Source organism: Myxine glutinosa, chromosome 12 (assembly GCF_964187855.1).
Source record: "Myxine glutinosa chromosome 12, kmMyxGlut1.1, whole genome shotgun sequence".
Classification (NCBI taxonomy): Eukaryota; Metazoa; Chordata; class Myxini; order Myxiniformes; family Myxinidae; genus Myxine; species Myxine glutinosa.
The window spans coordinates 30,583,522-30,604,356 of NC_136272.1; the positions used below are offsets into that span (position 1 = coordinate 30,583,522).

The following is a 20,835-nucleotide window of genomic DNA, read 5'->3' on the forward strand; positions in this document are numbered from 1 at the left end:
TAAACTATTCCGTTTGGTGTTGTTTATTTAGTGTTTAATGCAGAGTTTTGTGCGAACGAACGTTGTGGAATGCAAGTCAATCACGCCTTTCAGTTTCATACATGTGAATTGGTCACTAATGGTTAGGTCTATTTTTGCTTATATCGACTTGAGTTGGTTGTATATATCTCATTAAAATAAGCTTAACCAACAAAATGAACTGGAGCAGAGGTTCATTTAGCAGTGGAGAATGGGGCCCAAGCACAAATTTAGGAAGAAGAAGAAGCACGTGATTGCAAAACTCGTTTTCACACAAAAAAAGACAAATGTTTGAAATATTAGCGTAAAATTGAGTTTTAATTTTAAACCTATGAATTATTATACAATTGGAGTATTCGCGTAGTACAGTAGATAATACATGGCTTTATGCTCGTAAAAAAGTGACGTAAAACAACAACAACGACGGAAATTTGCAATCCTCTTGATGGCCTAAACTCGATCGGGGCAGTTATAAGGATGTACAGAAAGCAAGTGAGGTTTTCTGTTTAAATAAGCCGCGCATGCGCTTCGTCCTATGGCGTCGGTGCCGCATGCGGTGCGGGTTCGTTCGCTGTACCGAAGACTTCTTCACCTACACCGCACCCTGCCATCTGACTTGCGGGTACTCGGAGACCGCTACGTAGGTGAAGAGTTCAGACGCCACAAATCTGCCTCTGGAGCACAAAGTGAGCAGTTTCTGCTCGAGTGGCAGGTACAGCACCAGGGAACACAAGATGTAGTAAAACACCTACTGTATGCAAAAATGTGTACTGTACTGTACTTGGGAAGATTCGTGCTTGCTCGAGCAAGCACTCCAACGAAACGGTTGATAAGGAACGACTGTCTTGGCAATCAATAGCAAGGTGACTGGTGGCTTAATACACTCCGACAGTTGGGAAGATCCAGATTTTAAAGTGAAGGCAGCACCAACAAGTGTAGTCGAGCTGAGCTGGCAAGGCTTAGGTCTAATGATTATTTAGATTGTTGGTATATGCAGCCAGGGCTAGGCCCATGATCCTTTCGTCTTCCCCCATCCCCATCCGCGTTACCCCGCACACACAGCACACACATATACACACATATATGAAACATCATTCCTACTCTAAACACAACCCAGACTCAGACTGAGCAAGTCAGGACGCATCACGCACAGACTATAAACTATTTAATTAATTAGGATACATTCAAATAAGTAATCAATACATAATTAACTATGACGGCACTCAGTAGAAAGCATACCTACGCCTGGTTGGCCATATCACTTAAAAATTATACTAGCTGGATCCGGATCCATATTCAGATCTTCACCAAAATTGAATCGATTCTACCTTGTCACACACACAACCTGACCAAAAAGTTTCGTCCAAATCCATCCACAACTTTTTGAGATATCCTGCTATGTTTCGTTTTTGGCCCTATCTCCCAATGGCGAAGGATCGCTTAAAGATTGTACTAGCTGGATCCGGATCTTCACCAAAATTGAATCGATTCTTCCTTGTCACACACACAACCTGACCAAAAAGTTTAGTCCAAATCCATCCACAACTTTTTGAGATATCCTGCTATGTATGGTTTTTGGCTCTATCTCCCAATGGTGAAGAATCACTTACAAAATTCTAGTATCCTGATCTGAATCCGGATCTTCACCAAAATGTAATCATTTCGTCGTTGTAAAATATGCTACATCTCTGCCAAATTTCGTCCGAATCCATCCACAACTTTTTGAGATATTTTGTTCACAAATGGACAGACAGACAGACAGACAGGGGTGAAAACGTAACCTCCATCCACCTTTGGTCGCGGAGGTAACGAGAAAGCATCTGAAAATGCGAAGCCCACCAGCCTCTGCTTGGTTTGTATTCAGACTTCTTCCATATGCTAAACATGACGAAAACGGCTAAAAAGAATTCAACTATTTTAGGCGACCTTGACCTTTTGACCTCAAAAGGCAAATGGCTTTAATTACCCAATATTCAAACCCTGCTCAAATTTCAAGTCAATTGAATGCAAATTGACGATTTTGTGCAACCTTGACCTTTTGATCTATAAAAACAATCGGCTTCTAGCGTTTGATTGGTGAACCAATTCACTGACCCAATAACATATGCAAATACTTAAAATTTCTGGTCAAGTGAATGAACATTGACGGTTTTATGCAACTTTGACCTTTGACCATTTTATATTAAAAAATAACAATCGGCTTCTGGCTTTTGATTGGTGAACCAATTCCATGACACAATATGCAAATTCTTAAAATTGCACGTCAAGTGGATGAAAATTGATGATTTTATGTAATGCTTTGGTATGTAATAATTTAATAATGCAATAATGTAGTTCTTTGACCTTTTGATAATGTAATATATTATTTGACCTTTTGATATTACTTTAATAATGTAGTACTTTGGCCTTTTATTTGTCTTCATATTCTCATAATAAAGCTGTGTTGAAAATTTGATGACAAAGCTCAAATGGTAAATTAAAATTTCAGGTCAATTGGATGAAAATTGATGATTTCAGGTGGCACTGACCTTTGACCTTTTGGCAAAATTATTCGCTTTTCTTTGCCATATTTTCATAATAAAGCTTTGCTGAAAATTTGATGACAAAAGCTCAAAAAAAAGTTACAGCCTGGGCACACACACACACACACACACACACACACACACACACACACACACACACACACCTCCATCTCCCGCTGCGCAAGGGAGGGCTAATTACCGCTGATTAATAATTTTTTACCTGTTTAATGTAGATTAAATAAGCCTCTGTTGTGTCTTGCTGATGGAGAATCCCTCGACAATGCCATTAAATGACAGGGATGTCAAAATCAATCAAATCAATTTATTGTCATATTTATAAAATATACAATGAAATTTGTTTAAATCTTGGTGCCACAAAAAAGAAAGACATAAACAAAAAAGCTTTGGTCCGTTGTTTGAACCCCGTAATCACATTAATATCCTGCCAAAGTCGTTTTGGATTGGAAGAAGTAATATTTATTTCTACTTTCTCACAGTAAGCATCCTTTGCAGCTTTAATTGCCTTCTGTGTCTCATATTTATCACTTTTGTACCAGTCATCATCATCACTAAGAAATATGTGTTCCCACTGAACCAACTTTGGCCAGATAGATGATTTGTTAAACCAAGGTTTTTCATTGCCAGAAATGGTCACCAATTTCTTCAGTATACGGATATGTTCACAAAATTTCAGATAACACAACATCGCATCAGTACATTCGTCCAAATTGTCGCTATCTCCTTGAGTACATACCATTCCGTACACAAATAGCAGCCACGTAGGGGTATCGACAGCCGTTGGAGTCCACTGTGGGACAAGTCGATTCACTGGCTTTTGATGCTTCGATCGTTGACGATACGTGGGCACGAGGTGGATCATATTATGATCTGATTCGCTGAGAGGAGCTCGACGTATTAATCGTGTAACTATGATCCAAAACCTTGTCATGGCGGGTTGAACAGGTGACTTGCTGGTAGTATTTGAGAAGACCCTTCCTTGTCAGGTACGATTAAAGTATCCCACTAGTACAAAAAATGCCCATGAATTTGCATTTTCATGTATAGTAATGATATAAGAGAGTTGTTCGAGGGCAGATGCGGCATTAGCGTCCGGAGGGATGTATGCAGCAACCAAGCCCAGTGATGAAATCTCACGAGGAAGATAAAATGGACGACATTTTATGATCAAAGTTTCCAGCTCCGTGGTACGAAAATGCGATAACACCTTTGTATTAGGTGCAGCGTATTAGGCGTAAATCCGGGAATCTGGATAACAGCGTCAAGGTTTCATTCCGTAGCTTGATGGAGTGCTGCTCTCCCCTCTGGGCTGGTGCTCCTGCCTCACACCTAGCTCGGCTTCACAATGTTGAAACCAAAGCATTCAGAATCATTGGCATCTCCCGTGATGAAGCTGATTCTGAGGGCCTTTCACTCCCTCACCACAGGCAGGTTGGTGGTCTTTCTGTCTCCTACTGATTTCTCTCTGGCCTAGCTCCCCCTGCTCTGTCCCCCAAATATTTCTTCAGGTCGCACAATAACTGTCAGCAACCCTCTTCTGGTGAAACTATCAAAATCAAGACTCTCCGCTCACCTTCACTCTTTCATTCCTCTTTTCTCCCACCTCTGGAACAAACTCCCGCACTCTCTTCAATCCCACTCCTCCCCCCAGGTATTCAAAACAGGTGTTCACCACCATCTCTTATCTTCCCCCAACCACAACCTTGATCTTTTCTACCCTCCGTTAATACACCACAAATCCACCTCTTTCAATCTCCGATTTCATTCCTGAAATTCCTGGTAGTGTCAATTTATTTTATACCGTGTACCCCTTCCACCCCCTCCCCCTCCCCCCACCTCCGTCCTCCCTGCACATTACGAAGGAAGATGCTGGGGAAAGGTGGGCGAATGCTCTGCTTCTGCATTCTTATGAAAACACCCCCTCTTCGACCCTGCTTCCTCCCTTTGCAGTTGGTCATTTTTTCCTCGCTATAACTTACGTTAATTATAAGTTCTTCAGGGAGATTCAAACGTAGGTGTTCAAACTCCACTCACCATAATTGTTACAAAGCATCAACAGTTTCTCCTTACTGTAACACCGATGTCCACGAGTACTTCATAAAAGTCGAATACAAAGCACTCAAGATCATGTCGCTCTTGATCGGTGCCATCTTTCCATTCAACACGTGATCTTTTCTGGCCCATTATTGATCACAGATGATTATTTGCCCATTTCACAAATGAAAAAGATCTTTCCCCTGAGCAGTTCAACACTGGGATGCACAGGTACATTCCCAGACAAATGTTTGGAGACATGAGAGTTAGTGATGGGGAAGACATAGGGGTGAGTGAACAAGCTGGGATGAAATGGAGAAGAGGAAGGGAAATAAATAACAGAAAGAAGAGGAAGGGGAAAGCTGGGATGAAATGGAGCAACCAAAAAGAGGGGTGAGGGAGAGGGGGGAAATCACAATAACCGAAAAGAGAGAATTATTTTGAATGTGGTCATTTGGGGTTGGAGAGATCAAGAGTATGGATGGGGGATGATCTGAGGTAGTGGTGAACAGATGTCTTGAAGCCCCAGAGGGTAGAATAATAGTTTGAACAAACTGGAGAAGTTGGAAAGAAAAGGGAAACAAATGAGTGAAGGTGACCAGTGAGCCTGGATTTTGGGAATTTAACAAAAAGAGGTTTGGACCAACAATTGGGGAATTTAACAATAAGAGGGTTAGAACAAAAATTTGGGAATTTATCAATAAGAGGGTTATAACAATAATTTGGGAATTTATCAATAAGACGGTTAGAACAAAAATTTGGGAATTTATCAATAAGAGGGTTATAACAATAATTTGGGAATTTATCAATAAGACGGTTAGAACACGAATTTGGTAATTTATCAATAAGAGGCTTGGAACAAGAATTTGGGAATTTATCAATAAAAGGCTTGGAACAAGAATTTGGTAATTTATCAATAAGAGGCTTGGAACAAGAATTTGGTAATTTATCAATAAAAGGCTTGGAACAAGAATTTGGGAATTTATCAATAAGAGGCTTGGAACAAGAATTTGGTAATCTATATATATAAAACACAGTTTGTGTGTGTGTGTGTAATGTTACCGATAGACTCCTAAACGGAGAGGCTCACGTGCTTGATATTTGGCGAAGACATGGCCATTGAGCCTGGGAAGAACAGGGCCGACCTAAAAAAAATTATTTCGTAATATTTTTTTACCATATTTTTACCTCAGCGCATTTCAGCGAGGAATATTATGCACGGAATCTGAGGCGGTGGCAGAGCAGCGTGCTGATTCGCTCAGAGCGATCACGTGATGTTCCTTGCCGCCATAAACTCAGTTACGCGTTCGCACGTATTTCAGAGCGAAAAGTGATTGCGTTTTTTCACATTTCAGCAAGGAACATTGCCATTCACACCACATAGGTTTTTTTTTCTTTCATCTTTAGATCCATATTTTTTTTTCAGCGAGGAATATTATACACGGAATCTGAGGCGGTGGCAGAGCAGCGCGCTGAATCGCTCAGAGCGATCACGTGATGTTCCATCCCCGCCGCCAGACCATTGAACATAAAACACAGTTTGTGTGTGTGTAATGTAATGTTACCTCCCCTCCCCCCTCCGTCCTCCCCTCCCCCTCCATCCTCCCCTCCCCTTCCCCCCCTTCCCCTCCCCCCTCCATCCTCCCCTTCCCCCCCTCCCTTCCCCCTCCACCCTACCCCTCCCTTCCCCCTCCACCCTACCCCCTCCCCTGCCCCTCCCACTTCCTCCCCTCCCCCTTCCTCCCCTCCCCTCCCCCTCCCCTCCCCCTTCCTCCCCTCCCCTCCCCCTCCCCCCACCTCCCCCTCCACCTCCCCTCCCCCCACCTCCCCCTCCCCTCCCCCCACCTCCCCCTCCCCTCCCCCCACCTCCCCCTCCCCTCCCCCCACCCCTCCCTCCCCTTCCCCCTCCCCCTCCCTCCCCTTCCCCCTCCCCCCTCTCCCTCCCCTTCCCCCTCCCCCCTCTCCCTCCCCTTCTCCCTCCCCCCTCTCCCTCCCCTCCTCCCCTCCCCCTCCCCTCCTCCCCTCCCCCCTCTTCCTCCCCCCTCCCCTCCCCCCTCCCCCTCCCCATCCTCCTCTCTGCCCTCCGTCCTCCCCTCCCCCCTCCATCCTCCCCTTCCCCCCTTCCCCTCCCCCTCTCCCTCCCCTCCCCCCTCCGCTCCCCCTTCCCCTTCCCCCTCCCTTCCCCCTCCACCCTACCCTCTCCCTCCGCCCTACACCCTACCCCCTCCCCTCCCCTTCTTACCCTCCCCCTTCCCCCCTTACCCTCCCCCTTCCACCCTTACCCTCCCTCCTCTCCCTCCCCTCCCCCCTCCGCCCACCCCTCCCCCCTCCATCCTCCCCTTCCTCCCCTTCCCCTTCCCTTCCCCCTCCCTTCCCCCTCCACCCTACCCCCTCCCCTTTCCCCTTCCACTTCCCCCCTTCCCCTCCCCCTTCCACCCTTACCCTCCCCCTTCCCCCCTCCCCTCCCCCTCCCCCTCCCCCTCCCCCTCCCCCTTCCCCTCCCCCTTCCCCTCCCCCCTCCCCCTCCCCCCTCTTCTCCCCTCCCCTCCCCCTCGTCTCCCCTCCCCTCTCTTCTCCCCTCCCCTCCCCCTCGTCTCCCCTCCCCCCTCTTCTCCCCTCCCCTCCCCCTCGTCTCCCCTCCCCCCTCTTCTCCCCTCCCCCCCCCCCCCCCGTTCTCCTCCTCTCCCCTTCCCCCTTCCCCTTCCCCCTCCCCTCCCCCGCCCGGCAATGCCGGGTACTTCTGCTCGTTTATCAATAAGAGGCTTGGAACAAGAATTTGGGAATTTATCAATAAGAGGGTTAGAACAAGAATTTGGGAATTTATCAAATATAGGGTTAGAACAAGGATTTGGAGTTTTTTTGTTTTTTTTTTGTATACAACATCGAGGCTCGTGAAAGAGCTAACATAAATCACACAAAAAAGAAATCGAACAGACACATAAAACATATAATAAGGGGCGGGAGACAAAATGGGGAGAGAAGGGGAAGCACACAAACGCAACATTTGAGAGCAGGGACATCGGGAGATCTGTGAGAGGGAGAGTGTATATGAACTTCTTTTAAAGTAAACATAATGAAAAGTTTGTCATGTGAAACTCGTGTGCTTATTGCCTCGCAACACTATAAGTGGGATTCCATGAATGTTTGCAACTTTTGGAGGCCATCGACATGTTTATCATCACCAGAGCGTCGTACTCTTTACGGAGGGTCGTTTCGACCGGAGGAGTTTGGCAAATGTTACAAGTTTGTTCCCAATCTTGTAAATAACTCACATACTCTTCTTGGAGGACACCGAGTTTTTTTTTTTACGTATCTATCTATAATTCCAGTAATCTCTGTGTGTATGTATGTATGTATGTATGTATGTATGTATGTCTGTGACCGCTGTTTCTCGACAACCACGGGTCCGATATACTTTAAACTTGCCAGGTATATTGCTGGGGACCCGAGGATGTGCCTTTTCAAGGTTTCATATTAATCGGACAAGTAGTTACCGAGCTATGTCCAAAAAACGATTCAACCAATCAGAGAGCAGCGAGCTATCACGTGTGCCGAACGTGGCGAACAGACTCTGCCTCGGACGGCACATTTGAGAGCGTATTCATTTATTTCACGTTGGCAAACTATGTTGGCGTTAAACTATGTTTTAAAACTAATTAAAACTACTTTGCGATTCTTTCGCTTTCCTGCGCGTTTGTGCACGCTATGGCGATTTCTTTACCAAACTCCGCAAGCCGTTCGCTTTGGACCAAACCATTTCATGTAAATAGAGGGGGGGGGGGGGGGATTGTCACCGTACTCGCAAGCCGTTCGCTTTGGACCAAACCATTTCATGTAAATAGAGGGGGGGGATTGTCACCGTACTCGCAAGCCGTTCGCTTTGGACCAAACTATTTCATGTAAATAGAGGGGGGGGATATAATTTTAGATATATATATAGTACGGGCATGCCCTAGTACCAATTAATTCCAGCAGACAGAACGCCCAGTTTAAGTCCATCCGAGGGTTGGATCACACATTGATGCCTCTCTACAATTGCATGTGAAACTCCAAAGTGACAGTTTTTTTGTTTTTTGTTTTTTTGTATACAAGATCGAGGCTCGTGAAAGAGCTAACATTAATCACACAAAAAGTCAAACCGACACACAAAAAACAAGGGGAGCGGCAGACAAGATGGGAAGAGAGGGGGAAGGACACAAACACAACATTTGAGAGCAGGGACATCGGGAGGACTTGGGGGGGAGGTGGGAGAGGTATAAAACATATTGTTACGGCCCGCGGATAAGGATGTTGGTTTGCCGAGCGGATGGCACCGCGGCCTAACAGTTACCCTGATTAACCCGATCCCCGAACGTTGGCCGGATCGCGCCACAGCTATTCAATATGGAAAAGACAAAAGCGACACGGATGTGAAGAAGAAGAAGAAGATGAAAAAAAGGTTGGAAAAACTACTAAATTTATTCCTAATATATACAGGCTCAAAATAACCAAGGAAGAAGGAAAGATAATAAAATAATATACAGAAGAATTAGAGACACAGTGCAAATTCCTTATACAAGCTTAATTAAATCCCCAGGGACAAAACAAACAGAACAAACACACGTACACAAAAGGATGGAAAGGCAGGAGGTGGATGGCTGGAGGGAGAGGAAGGTCCAAGGGGTCCTGCAGCACGATCGGCGCGTTTAGCAGCCGCCGTTCCTTCCCAGCCCTGCTCAAAACCGCCGTCCAGGCCCCAAGCGGCTGTTGTTGCTGCTGTGGCCGCCGCTGCTGCTGCTGTTGTCTGCTGCTGCTGCGGTGGACGTCACGCGCTTTGCCAGGACTACAACAGGCTTCTTGCTGTTAACTACTGCTCAGTCCAACTTTGGCGAGCAAGGTGACGAATAGCAGGCTTTGTGCTTTCCTGGATGTCCTCTCTTTGGATGTTCTTTCTGGATCTCCTCTTTCTTGGTCCAACCACTCTTTCTCTCTCTTGGTCCAATCACTCTTTCTCTCTCTTGCTCCAATCACTCCTCACCACCGACAACTCAACGCAACCACTTTGCTTCTTGCGCGCGCGCTTTTATAGCGCCTCCGGCGATCAAGCCGCCGGCCTTCAGGACACGCCCCTCGGTGTGCTCACCTCGGCCCTGGTTGGTCGCGCGATCCTCTGGCTCCGCCCTTGATGACGACGGGCGGGCACGCCTTTCTTCCCCGACCCGAGCACATATTCAATGGTGGTTTTGGAGGGGATGTAATTGGCAATCGAGGCTTGGCAATGACGAAAGGGGAAAGTGAAAGGAATCTACTCTATTTCGCTTGTTGCAATGGAGTGTCATCTTAATGGAAGACAAGGCCTTACCCTAATACACATAATAAAGATATAACTATTGAACAGGGGTATTCTATGATTGGCTAACGTGTATGCTTTATGGACTAATTATGGGACGCCCTTTGACCTTTACACTACGGATGTATTTACAAGGAATCATTACATTTTACAGAGGGTGATATTTACAACAATTTACTATACAATACAACACAATAAAAAAACACAATCCTCATTTCCGCAACACTGCACCCTCCTCCTCTTAGACACGTCCCGGGCCTATAACTTTAACTTAGTGTGACACGTAGGTGTAGTTCCCTCTACTTTTAACCTGACCCTGAGTGCGACACTTTTAAAACATAAATAAATATGTCCCGCTGCTCCATTGCACCCTACCTAACAGACTTGCGCCCACAGCTAACCGAATTGCGGAATGGTCTTCAAACTATACACTGATGGTGGGGAGCATTATTTACAATGACGTTACTTTATTTACAAAACTAATCCAGGACCTGTGATTGTTCTTTCTGGGGGGGAGACAGTCTGCTCTGCATCGACGCACCATGAAAGCACCCTAAATGCACCAACACACCCTCAAGCACCAATCGGTGCACAGTCATCATTGTTCAATAAAATAAAAACAACAAACAAACCCCTAACCCTGCAGGTGGTCTCTTGCTCTTCGGCTCCCTCTGCTGGCTATTACTCACTTCCAGATGTTGTCATTTTCTTTGCTGGCAGCCTATTTGCAATAAAACTTGCCCAAACGTGTCCATTTTTATTTTATTTATGGCCCACAGGGGGCCGACTATGTATGGTTCACCTGTGGGGCATCGGTGCCCTGTGGCCAAGGTCCGCCAGCAAGATTTCGGGCCTTCATGGCCGGTTCCAGCAGAGGGGCCATGCCCAACCCATGGGGTCCATCAGTGGTGCTCGGCCACAGACATGTGGTCCATAATGTGCTGCATCGATGCAGACAGCTGGTTCTGGGAGTTCCGGGCGCACAATGGCGGACTCACGCACGCTCCCCTCGGCGCCCAGTGGCGCACAGGTCCTCATGTGGGAGCCAAAGGGGGGGAAGACAGATGAGCGAGGGGTAAGGTCACAAGGGTACACATCAAACAAGGCAATGCAAGGCGAAGTGCATACGGAGAGCGAAGTGAGAAAGCTCGTCCCTACCGTACGTCACCCCCCCCTGTCACCTACCCTACCCTTGCCCTTACCCCATATTTACAAAATCTACACATTTACAAATTCGTCACTACTGTCACTACTGTCACGTCTTCCCCATATTTCCCCTATACCAAATTCGTTCCCACAATCCCTCTATCCAAAATTTGCCATCACCCAATTCATCATCAATCCTCATAAGGAGGGAGAGATGGAACATCAAGCACAATGTCACACCCACGTCATGATGCGTCTCACAATCCAAACATCTGCACAATAAAAATAATAAAAACATGGCATGGTGTGGAGTTACGTCACCTCAGGTGAGTGGATGTAGATGGTGCAAGGAGACTTCAATCCTAACTATCCTCTAAATGACATTAACACACTTTACACTACCCGGGGTCTTTCCCTGCCAATCCATTGGCCAACTTACACTATGGGTTCTAAAAACCAATTCCCATTGACCAAACTGTGGTGCTTCTCAATTTGGGGTCTCACTCCCCCGATGCAACTCCCTGTGCCCTTGCACAATTTCAGGACTGGGGCGTGTAGCTCTCCCAGCAGGTCTACCCACCTGCACACCTCCACCACTGCAGTTGCCACCCGAGCTTACCTAGCTCCTCACCCTAACCTATCTAATTGGGGAAGGCCCCTCCTGGCTCTGTCACCCCACTCGGTGCCCTCTGGCACTGGGCTACCCGGGTCCGTCCTCCGGATCCTCGGGCCCCATCCACAACAACTACCGGCTCCCAGAGCCCACCTGCGGCCTCACCTGGCCGACATCCTCACAGTGGTGGAGTGCCCAAACCAACTACACACACTAACAGGCTACACGCCCAGTCATTTCCACAACACTAATGCACCCATTCAATCACCATTCTCTCACCCGCACCACAGATGCCAATATCCAACCACAATTTACCTATACCCTCTACCTAACACTTACACTACCCTCCCCGGGTATTCGTGATGGGGGTCCATCCTTCCCCCATTCACACCTTCGCACCATCCACTCCACTCCATAGTTTCCACCATACTCACTCCACGACCATCCATTCCAATACTCCATATATTCCACACTACCATTTATTCCATACACCTGTTCTTCATTCACCTGTAGTTGTACACCTGTGCAATCTCACCTGGTGCCACCTGCACCCTCCTTCCTTCCTGGACCATTTGGTCAGCACAACTCACAATCACCTTCTCTCACTCATACACTGCTCCACACACCTGTTCAGTTGCACTGCTGTGCAATCACACCTGTTCCTCACACACTTTTCACAATACACTTCTAAATACACCTCCAACACTCACACGGCATCATCTAATCTACCTGTTGCCCTGCTAACTTAGTGCTCCCCGTCTTCCCTTTAAACTAAGCACATACCACGTCATTATCATCCACTTCTAATCTACCTGCGTCCCCACTACAGGTATCATTGTCACTAACTAATCTTAACGTTACCTATTGTCATCTTCTCTAGATCCCTACACATTATATCCTAACCCTCCCGGGCTAGTTTTCACTGCCATAAACCCCATAACTAGTGCTCCTTTGCCCCCGACTGTGAGAGATGGTAGAGTTGCCATCCCCCCACATCGGGTATCTTCCACTATCAATTTTGCTCGTCCAATTGCAACAAATTAAAATTTTGCCAATCTGCCAATCGTCTGCCAATCCTCACTCTGCCAATCATCAAATTTTGTTTTTCTAATTTCGGGGCCAAAACACTATCCTCATCATCATCATCACAGTCCGCTTTATCTGAGCCTCGGTGCGTCGTCACATCATTAAAACTCGGCTTCGCAAAGCCGAGCAATGAATTCGGGTGGTTTGGTCGCCTGCAGGTTGAATCCGTCCGGCATTCACGACTCTGGGGAGGAGGCATGCTCGGGCCGAGGTTCCACGCATCATCGCGGCTCGGTACCTTGCGGTCCGGGGCCCGATGGCTGAGGCTCGCCCGGTCGGAACCCCGTCCCCACGAGGGGGCACCGTTCCGCTTCCTCCCACTCGCCCTTGAACCAGACCGGTCGCCTCGCCCGACAAGGCCCGGACTCAACCGTGCAGGGTGGGGCCAAGCCCGAATCGGCAACGACGCTTCGAAGAGAAGCGACGCAGCATCGATCCGCGCCGGGCCTTGCATCCAACAAAGCACACCACGCCCCGAGTGCTTGCATCGGCTATCCGTCGCCCGAAACGCTAACCCGTCCAATGTCGATGCTTTACTCGCATGCCCACACGCACACGCGACCCTTTTGACACTCACAAAACCCGGCGTTCCAACGCCGTCCGTACATTCCACCAACGCACTCCCTGTTACACACCACACCTCTCGCGCACACTCGCCGTTCGCACACTCCCTTAACACACCTTGCACTGCGCACTCTCCCCCGGTACGTACTCCGTACCACTCACCATGGGCGTGCTCTCTTGCATCCACCCACTAACGCGCTCAGATGGGCTCTCCCACACCCGCGCCACGACCAACTCAGGTGTGCTTCCTCGCACACGTTCCACCACCACCTTACTCTCCGTGTCACACTCCGTACACCCCGACGTGCATTCTCGCTCGCACTCGGTTTCACACTCGCGCTCCGATGTGCCCTCTCGCACCTGCGCCATCACCAACTCACTCTCCGTGTCACACTCCGTACACCCCGACGTGCATTCTCGCTCGCACTCGGTTTCACACTCGCGCTTCGTAACACACTCACCCCTTGACGCACACTTTTTTTTCACACGCGTGCCATTTCCACTCACACGGGACCCTTCACCAACGCCCGGGTGCCATATTGACCCCAATCGCGCGACGATTCTTTTGTCGCCAAACATCCTTCTACAAAATCTCCCGGCACCACATGCAGCCCATCTCACCTTCGGGGTTCTTCTTCCTCACTGCACCAAAACCTGCAAATCTTTATAAGGATTAAGCACAGCATCGTGATGTGAGCACTGACTTTGAGCATAATCCATTTCTCCCTGTAATTGTTGCTCTTTGAAGTCCCCGGTCTCTCCAATTTCAACTACACCCATAATTTCTTTGTTCACCTCGACGACCGCTGGCTTTAATAAAATCCCCTCTACCTCAGCGGTCGCCGGCTGCCCCAAACCCCGTGTCGCGATTTCTACCCCCGTCATTTTACCCGCGCTTTCCTCCGCTTCGCTCAACCAGCGCTTCTCGACCCGCGTTACCTCCTTGTGCACCCGTGGGACCTGCTCCCCCAACCCGCGGTCTCTGTCCCTCTCCGCTTCCCTTACTTCATATGCGACTCTGTCCCTCGCCAGTCCCTCATTATCGGCCCTCATTTCGCTTATTATTGCCTCCAATTGCTCACTATTAGCCCTCGCTTCGTCCCTCATTCTGCTTTCCATCCCTTCCATTTGGTTTCTCATCCCTCTGTTCTCTTCCCTCTCCTCATCCGCCTTGACCATGAAGGCCTGCATCTGCTGCATGAATAGGCCCCAGTTCATTGGTGCTGCGGCCGCTGCTACGGTCATGGGCGCGGCAAAATTTGGTGCCGCTACAACCACGTGCGCGAGGGTGCCATTTTGTGCGCCTGAAACCTCCTCAACCACATTGCCATTTTTCTCCTCCTCCCTTTCCTCCACATACATTTCCCCGAGGTCCTGGGTCGATTCTACCCCGTCTATCTCTCCCACCGGCATCCCGTCGCCTTGACCAGCCATGGCGCGATTTCAAAATTCGGGTTTTGTAAAACAAAACAAATTTCAGTAGCTCGTAATTTTGAGCGCGTTAAGCACGCTTTGGGTCCGTTCCCGCTCCCGACACCAATTGTTACTGCCAATTGTACAATTGTGTCCAAAATTTGGGCTAAATAAATTTAGTCCCAGGTCTGAATCCGACACTCCTGACACCAATTGTTACTGCCAATAGTACAATTGGTGTTCCAAAATTTGGGCTAAATAAATTTAGTCCCAGGTCCGAATCCGACACTCCTGACACCAATTGTTACGGCCCGTGGATAAGGATGTTGGTTTGCCGAGCGGATGGCACCGCGGCCTAACAGTTACCCCGATTAACCCGATCCCCGAACGTTGGCCGGATCGCGCCACAGCTATTCAATATGGAAAAGACAAAAGCGACACGGATGTGAAGAAGAAGAAGAAGATGAAAAAAAGGTTGGAAATACTACTAAACTTATTCCTACTATATACAGGCTCAAAATAACCAAGGAAGAAGGAAAGATAATAAAATAATATACAGAAGAATTAGAGACACAGTGCAAATTCCTTATACAAGCTTAATTAAATCCCCAGGGACAAAACAAACAGAACAAACTCACGTACACAAAAGGATGGAAAGGCAGGAGGTGGATGGCTGGAGGGTGAGGAAGGTCCAAGGGGTCCTGCAGCACAATCGGCGCGTTTAGCAGCCGCCGTTCCTTCCCGGCCCTGCTCAAAACCGCCGTCCAGGCCCCAAGCGGCTGTTGTTGCTGCTGTGGCCGCCGCTGCTGCTGCTGTTGTCTGCTGCTGCTGCGGTGGACGTCGCGCGCTTTGCCAGGACTACAACAGGCTTCTTGCTGTTAACTACTGCTCAGTCCAACTTTGGCGAGCAAGGCGACGAATAGCAGGCTTTGTGCTTTCCTGGATGTCCTCTCTTTGGATGTTCTTTCTGGATCTCCTCTTTCTTGGTCCAACCACTCTTTCTCTCTCTTGGTCCAATCACTCTTTCTCTCTCTTGGTCCAATCACTCCTCACCACCGACAACTCAACGCAACCACTTTGCTTCTTGCGCGCACGCTTTTATAGCGCCTCCGGCGATCAAGCCGCCGGCCTTCAGGACACGCCCCTCGGTGTGCTCACCTCGGCCCTGGTTGGTCGCGCAACCCTCTGGCTCCGCCCTTGATGACAACGGGCGGGCACGCCTTTCTTCCCCGACCCGAGCACATGTTCAATGGTGGTTTTGGAGGGGAGGTAATTGGCAATCGAGGCTTGGCAATGACGAAAGGGGAAAGTGAAAGGAATCTACTCTATTTCGCTTGGTGCAATGGAGTGTCATCTTAATGGAAGACAAGGCCTTACCCTAATACACATAATAAAGATATAACTATTGAACAGGGGTATTCTATGATTGGCTAACGTGTATGCTTTATGGACTAATTATGGGACGCCCTTTGACCTTTACACTAGGAGGTATTTACAAGGAATCATTACATTTTACAGAGGGTGATATTTACAACAATTTACTATACAATACAACACAATAAAAAAACACAATCCTTGTTGTGGAAAACCATTCAGGTCCACACAACTTTAGTCCAACGGTTTGGTTTAATTGCATTTAGATCATCACATCATTCCTGTAAGTAGAAATACACAATAAGCATACGATGCGACATCTCATAAAGCCATTCATATCAGTCAATGCAAGCAAGCTAGATATTCTATAAAGGCGTACCATTAACGAGGCTACCGATGTAACATGTCACAAGGGAGAAGTCTCGGAGCACTGACACAGCAACGGGTCTTATAGTCACGCCCCTAGCGGGGACAACAATGACAGCGAGCAGCGAGCATCCCCACCCGGGTTCAGTACGGATACGATTTCACTACATTCACCCCCCCCCCCCCCCCGTCAGAATTATACGGCCGCGTGGCTAAAAGCGAGTGAGCGTCAGCATGAATAGGGCGCGGAGTATCAGTCGGCCCAACCGTATCGGGCCGGGCGGCGAATTTCTCTGCCAGCACGCGTTCGAAATTCCCCGGGTACGGCGTCTCGTAACCCTGTATCCCCGGTGTCAGAGGCGTCAACAGGGTCGGGTGATGAAGGGGGTAACGCCAAGTCGTCGGACCCGGGCAGTCTCGACGGGGGGAGGGTCGGTGGACTGTCGGCGATGGGAGCGTCGGGAGAGGCCATAGTCTCATAGATGGGTTCGACCGGTTCGTCCGATTCCCTACTAAGGTCGTCGACCCCGCAAGGGGCAAGATGACGAACGGAGACAGTAGTCTCACGACCATCAGACGTCATCACACGAGCATGCTCAGGATTAGCCTGGAGAATCTGCACTTTGTCCACAAGGGGGTCGTACTTGCTCGCGCGAACCGCCCGTTTAAGGTAGGCCGGCCCGGGCCCAGCGAGCCAACTGGGCAAAGACCGTATACACCCCGAGCTCCTGGGGTGGTGGAAAAGTCGCTCGTGGGGAGTTTGGTTAGTTGCCGTACTCAGGAGTGCCCGGATTGAGTTCAACGCCGCAGGTAGCGACCAAGCCCATTTATCGAGGCCCCGGCCGTGGGTCCGGAGATGGAGCATGACGGCCCTCCAGATAATCCCGTTGAAGCGTTCGATCTGCCCATTAGCCTGGGGTCTGTACGGTGTGGTGTAACTAGACGCAATGTTGTTTTGGAGCAGATAGCCGCGCACCTCCTGAGACAAGAAGACTGCACCCCGGTCGGTATGGACATAGGCCGGGTAACCGAACATTGAGAACAAGTTCTGTAAGCATCGCATCACCGTGGCAGCAGTCATGTCCGCGCACATATAAGCAAAGGGGAATCGTGAGTACTCATCAACGATAGTGAGCAGATAGCGAGAGCCGCTCGACACCGGCAAAGGGCCCTTGAAATCCATCGCCAAGCGTTCCCACGGGCGTGTAGCCTTCACCAGAGTCCCCATAGGGGGGTTATAGAAACGCGGTTTGATTTCCGCGCAGATAGCGCAGTCGCGACAGATACGGCGGATATCGTCAATCGAGTAAGGGAGATTCCCACTCCGCACGAAATGAGCGAAACGCGTTACGCCGGGATGGCCCGCAGTAGCATGCAGCACCCGTAGGCCCTCCAACGAGGTGATACCAGCACATGTAGTCGGGCGTGATAAGGTGGTGTAACTTGATGGTGTAACAGAAGTCGGCGAGTTCGATACGCCAGCGAGTGATTTTCTCGTTCTTAATGCGCTGGGCGTGTAAGGTGTCGTACATGAACGCAACGCTTTGCTGGTCCGTGATGATTTGGAAGCTCCGCCCGAGTAGGTACGGGCGCCATCGCCGAATAGACTCGACGATCGCATACGCTTCCTTTTCAACGGACGAGTGCCTCCGCTCAGCGGAGGTAAGAGTCCGTGAAAAGAAAGCCACGGGACGTCCCCCTTGGGAGAGGGTCGCCGCGATGGCCTGATCCGAGGCGTCACTTTCGAGGACGAACGAGCCGCTCTCGTCGATGGTCGCTACGGCGGCTCGGGCGATGTCGGTCTTAAGACCTTCAAAGGCCGTCAATGCGGCCGAACTCAGGGGAAAAGTGTCGCAGGCCACAAGGGGGCGAAGTTTCGCGGAGAAATTTTGCACCCATTTGGAGTAATGGGCGAACAGCCCAAGGGCGCGTTTCAGGGACGCCCGATCGCAGGGAGGGGCCATGTCGAGCAAAGGTCGCAGACGTTCCTTATCCGGAGAGACAGAGCCATGGGTCACGGTGTACCCCAGAAGATCTATGGTGCGTAGGGAGTATCGGCACTTATCCTCGTTCATAGTTAAGTGATACCGTTGCGCGACCTCAAGGAAGCGCTTCAGATTAGCGTCATGGTGCCCTTGGTCATATCCACAAACCGTAAGGTTATCGAGGTAGACGAAAACATCGGTTAAGTGCTCCCGCGCAACGAGGTCATCCATGGCCCTCTGGAAACAAGCGACCCCGTTCGTCACCCCAAAGGGCAATCGTGTAAATTGGTACAACCGCTGCCCCGACTCGAAAGCGGTATAGATACGATCCGCTCTAGAGATAGGGATCTGGTGGTACGCACTACGGAGATCGAGAGTACTATAGACCGAATACTGGGATACCTGTTGCACTAGCGCGTCCATCCCCGGAAGGGGGTAGGCATCCAGCTGTGTAAAGCGGTTAATCGTTTGGGAATAGTCGATTACCATGCGTTTGCGATGGGCCTCGCTGCGCACCACTAAGACCTGAGCGCGCCACGGCGACCTGCTAGGTTCTATGATGCCGTCCTTCAAGAGCTGAGCCGTTTCGTCCGCAATGAATTGCATGTCCGCGCGAGAGTAGCGTCGCGATTTTACCGCGACGGGGGTACAGTCGGAGGTTAGATTGGGGAACAGCGAAAGCGGCCGGACGTCCATTTGCGCTAGGGCGCACACCGTTAGCGCGTCGTCCGGCCCCACAACAAGAGTGTCAGGCCCACCGAACTCCATTACCAGACGTCCATGCAGCTTAAGAAAATCGTGTCCTAGCAGAATATCAGCACATAATGCGGGTAAAACCATAAGGTGTACATCAGGGAAAACCCGTCCCTTTAGCACGAGTTTCAATCGGCATTCCCCTTTCGTGCTGAGCCGCAGTCCCTGGGAAGCCATGAAGATCCGTCTCGTAGACCGCCCGATCCGCCATCCATGCCTGAGCACAAGTCGTTGGTCGATAAAACTATCCGTAGATCCGGTATCCACCAAGGCCTGAACACAATGGCCCTCAACCATAAGGGGAATAAGGGCTTGAGCCAGGCCAGACGAGGCAGCTGGGAGCGGGACTGAGCCCCCCGAATGGGTCGGTCCAGCCTCGCGGGTGGATCCTACACCAGCAGCAGTTTTGCGAGCGTGGCCGGAGGCTGTGTTGGCCATGGGGATCCCATTATCGTCATCAGAGGGCTTTCCCCAGCATTCCGGTGTTTCGCGATTCAAAATCCGACGAGAAAAGGCCTCCGTAGTATTTGACATTGCCTTTTGACACTCCTGGCAGATAAAGGCTTCCGTAGTATCCGAAATCGCCTTTTTACATTTTTGGTCGCTTTGACAAGAGGCTTCCGTAGTATTCGAAATTGCCTTTTTACATTTTTGGTCGCTTTGACAAAAGGCTTCCGTAGTATTCGAAAGTTGCCTTAACTCTTTTGACGGGGCGGGGGCCGCCGTTAGCTCGTGGGCGACTCGAGGAGTACGAGGGGCTTGGTGAAGTGTGGCCCGTGGTTTGGCCAAGGACGCGGCCTTTGTCCCCGATGGAGAATGAGACGGTGGTGGCTGTCCGGTGGCGCCAATCAAGGTCGTCTGAGCGCCCAGCGGGCCGCAGAGAGCGGCCCTCCCCTTCGAAGTCGGGTAAGGCGCTGGGCTCGTGGGTTCTGCTACGAGCCCGTTCAAGGTTGCTGCGCCCGCGCGGCCGCGGCTGCGCGAGTCGAAGGGCCGCGAGCCGCGTGCCGTTTTCTTGCACACTTTCACGTAATGTCCCTTTAGCGAGCACAAATGGCAAATAGCGTCACGTGCCGGACACACGACTCGGGCATGACGAGGCCCTCCACAAAAAAAACATGCGGCCCCGCGCAAGGCCTTGGGTCTGCTGGTCGTAACGGCAGCTGTCAGGGTAGGGTCATCCTCCGGAGCATCCCGGAGTTCAGCAGGCGGATCCACGTCCTCGTCAGTGGTACTCTCCGGCCGGGCGTGTAGTGAGGTGCCCGCCAAAAGGCGCGTGCGATCATAGGCGTTCGATTGCATCCGCGCTTCGGTATACACCGTCGCTTGCTCAACCGCCGTAGCGAAGGTCAGGTCGGTCTTCTCCAAGAGTTTGAGACGTAGTTCCTGGGAGGAGACCCCTGCTATGAAGGCATCTAAAAGTCGATCATCCTTAGCCTGCTCGGGAGTCCGTGGCTCCTTGACGCTGTCCAGCATGAGCTGCCGGAGCTCCTGGGCGTAATGATCCATAGGCTCGTTGGGCTGCTGCCGTCGCGTCTGCAGCAAATAACGCGCATACACAGGGCTTTTTTCTTTTATGTAAAGCCGCTTGAGCTCCGCGATGGTAAGATCATACGT

At 49.9% G+C, this 20,835-nt stretch overlaps 1 protein-coding gene across 1 annotated transcript in view; it reads left to right on the forward strand.

The window, feature by feature from the left end:
• The first annotated feature begins 413 nt into the window (after positions 1-413).
• SDHAF3 (succinate dehydrogenase complex assembly factor 3) overlaps positions 414-20,835 on the forward strand; it is a 55,482-nt gene continuing 35,060 nt past the window's right edge. The window contains exon 1 of the mRNA XM_068132847.2: positions 414-730. Within this exon, the coding sequence (XP_067988948.1) occupies positions 554-730 (177 nt within the window). The 5' untranslated portion in view covers positions 414-553. The remainder of the gene's footprint in view (positions 731-20,835) is intronic.